This window comes from Miniopterus schreibersii (assembly GCF_964146895.1).
Source record: "Miniopterus schreibersii genome assembly, chromosome: 3".
NCBI lineage: Eukaryota > Metazoa > Chordata > Mammalia > Chiroptera > Miniopteridae > Miniopterus > Miniopterus schreibersii.
In genome coordinates, this window is record NC_138103.1 from 9789434 (window position 1) to 9791362 (window position 1929).

General features: G+C 62.1%; 1 protein-coding gene across 1 annotated transcript; it reads left to right on the forward strand.

Annotated features, from left to right (window-relative positions):
* Nucleotides 1–831: 831 nt before the first annotated feature.
* SSTR5 (somatostatin receptor 5) lies at nt 832–1929 on the forward strand (the record flags this gene model as incomplete). The annotated part of the gene is made up of 1 exon (XM_081131759.1): nt 832–1929. One exon carries the CDS (start codon nt 832–834, stop codon nt 1927–1929), a length of 1098 nt encoding a protein of 365 aa, XP_080987885.1.

Consider the following 1929-nt stretch of genomic DNA (forward strand, 5'->3'; position numbering starts at 1 on the left):
GGTTTCTCAGGTCATTTCCTTGGCCCGGTGACATACCTGCTGCAGTGAGAGGGCTGGCTGGCAGCTGTGGGGGCAGGGGAACCAACTCCTCTCAGACCACATGGCTGACATGGATGCCGCTTATCAGGGGACAGTGTTCCTGGGAGCCAGGTGGACACTGGCAAAGTCTCTGCAGCCTGAGGTCTGGCTCCTTGGCCATGCAAAAGGTCTGGCACCCTCCTGGTGGTTACGGGAGGTCACAGAGAGTCTGGCTTTGAGGTCACCCTGGGAGGCAGGGCTCAATTGGCTTTGCCACACTTCCAGGTGACATCAGTTGGGTGTGAGGGACTTGTCTTGCCCAGCTGATGTCTTGGCCTGCTAATTACTCCCCCTGTCCCTGAGGAGGGTCCCTGAAGGCCCTTGAGGAGGTGACACCTGCCATGCTCAGTTTCTTACCTGTGAGACGGGGGTCGTGATGCTGCAGTGAGATGGTGTTGGCCTCAGACTCAAGGATGGCTGTGGCAAATGGAGGAACCATCCCGGGGCTACAGGGATGGTCAGGTCTCTGCAAGCCATTGCAGTATCAACAGATGATAAGTCGATGTCTCAGCTCGTAGCAGCTGTCCCCTGCTCCTTCCTCTCTGGGCTTATTTTCCAAACAATTTGCTTAATGTGATTCCCAGCCAAGTTGAACATGAGTAATCGTGTTTACCCTACGACATGGGGTAATCCTGCACCTCCTAGGGCAGGCGGGGCCCGGGCTGGGTGGAGGAAGTGCCCGGCTGTCCGATTAATCGCCCGCATCCTTCCTTCTTCTCTTGCAGAGAGGACAGTCCCCTGCCCTTGGTGGCGATGGAGCCTCTGTTCCCCACCTCCAAAACAGCCACCTGGAATACCTCCTCAGCGGCCACCGGCGGAGGCGGCGGGAACGGGACGATGGCAGGGCCGGCACCCTTGCCGGGGGCCCGAGCGGTTGTGGTGCCGGTGCTCTACCTGCTGGTGTGTGCGGCGGGGCTGGGCGGCAATGCGCTGGTCATCTACGTGGTGCTGCGCCACGCCAAGATGAAGACTGTCACCAACATCTACATCCTCAACCTGGCGGTGGCCGACGTGCTGCTCATGCTGGGGCTGCCCTTCCTGGCCACACAGAATGCCGTCTCCTACTGGCCCTTCGGCCCCGTGCTGTGCCGCCTCGTCATGACCCTGGACGGCATCAACCAGTTCACCAGCATCTTCTGCCTGACGGTCATGAGCGTGGACCGCTACCTGGCCGTGGTCCACCCCATCCGCTCCACGCGCTGGCGCCGCCCGCGGGTGGCCAAGCTGGCCAGCGCCGCCGTCTGGGCCTTCTCGCTGCTCATGTCTCTGCCGCTGGTGGTCTTCGCGGACATCCAGGAGGGCTGGGACACCTGCAACCTCAGCTGGCCCGAGCCCGTGGGCCTGTGGGGCGCTGTCTTCATCATCTACACGTCCGTGCTGGGCTTCTTCGGGCCCCTGCTGGTCATCTGCCTGTGCTACCTGCTGATCGTGGTGAAGGTGAAGGCGTCGGGGGTGCGCGTGGGCTCCACGCGGCGGCGCTCGGAGCGCAAGGTGACGCGCATGGTGGTGGTGGTGGTGCTGGTGTTCGTGGGCTGCTGGCTGCCTTTCTTCATCGTCAACATCGTCAACCTCGCCATCGTCCTGCCCGAGGAGCCCGCTGCCGCGGGGGTCTACTTCTTCGTGGTCATCCTGTCCTACGCCAACAGCTGTGCCAACCCTGTGCTCTACGGCTTCCTCTCTGACAACTTCCGCCAGAGCTTCCGGAAGGTTCTGTGCTTCCGAAAGGGCTATGGCACCGAGGACGCGGATGCCACAGAGCCGCAGCCTGACAAGAGCAGCCGGCTCCAGGAGGCCACGCTGGCCGCATGCAGCTCAGAGGCCAACGGGCTCATGCAGACCAGTAGGTTGTGA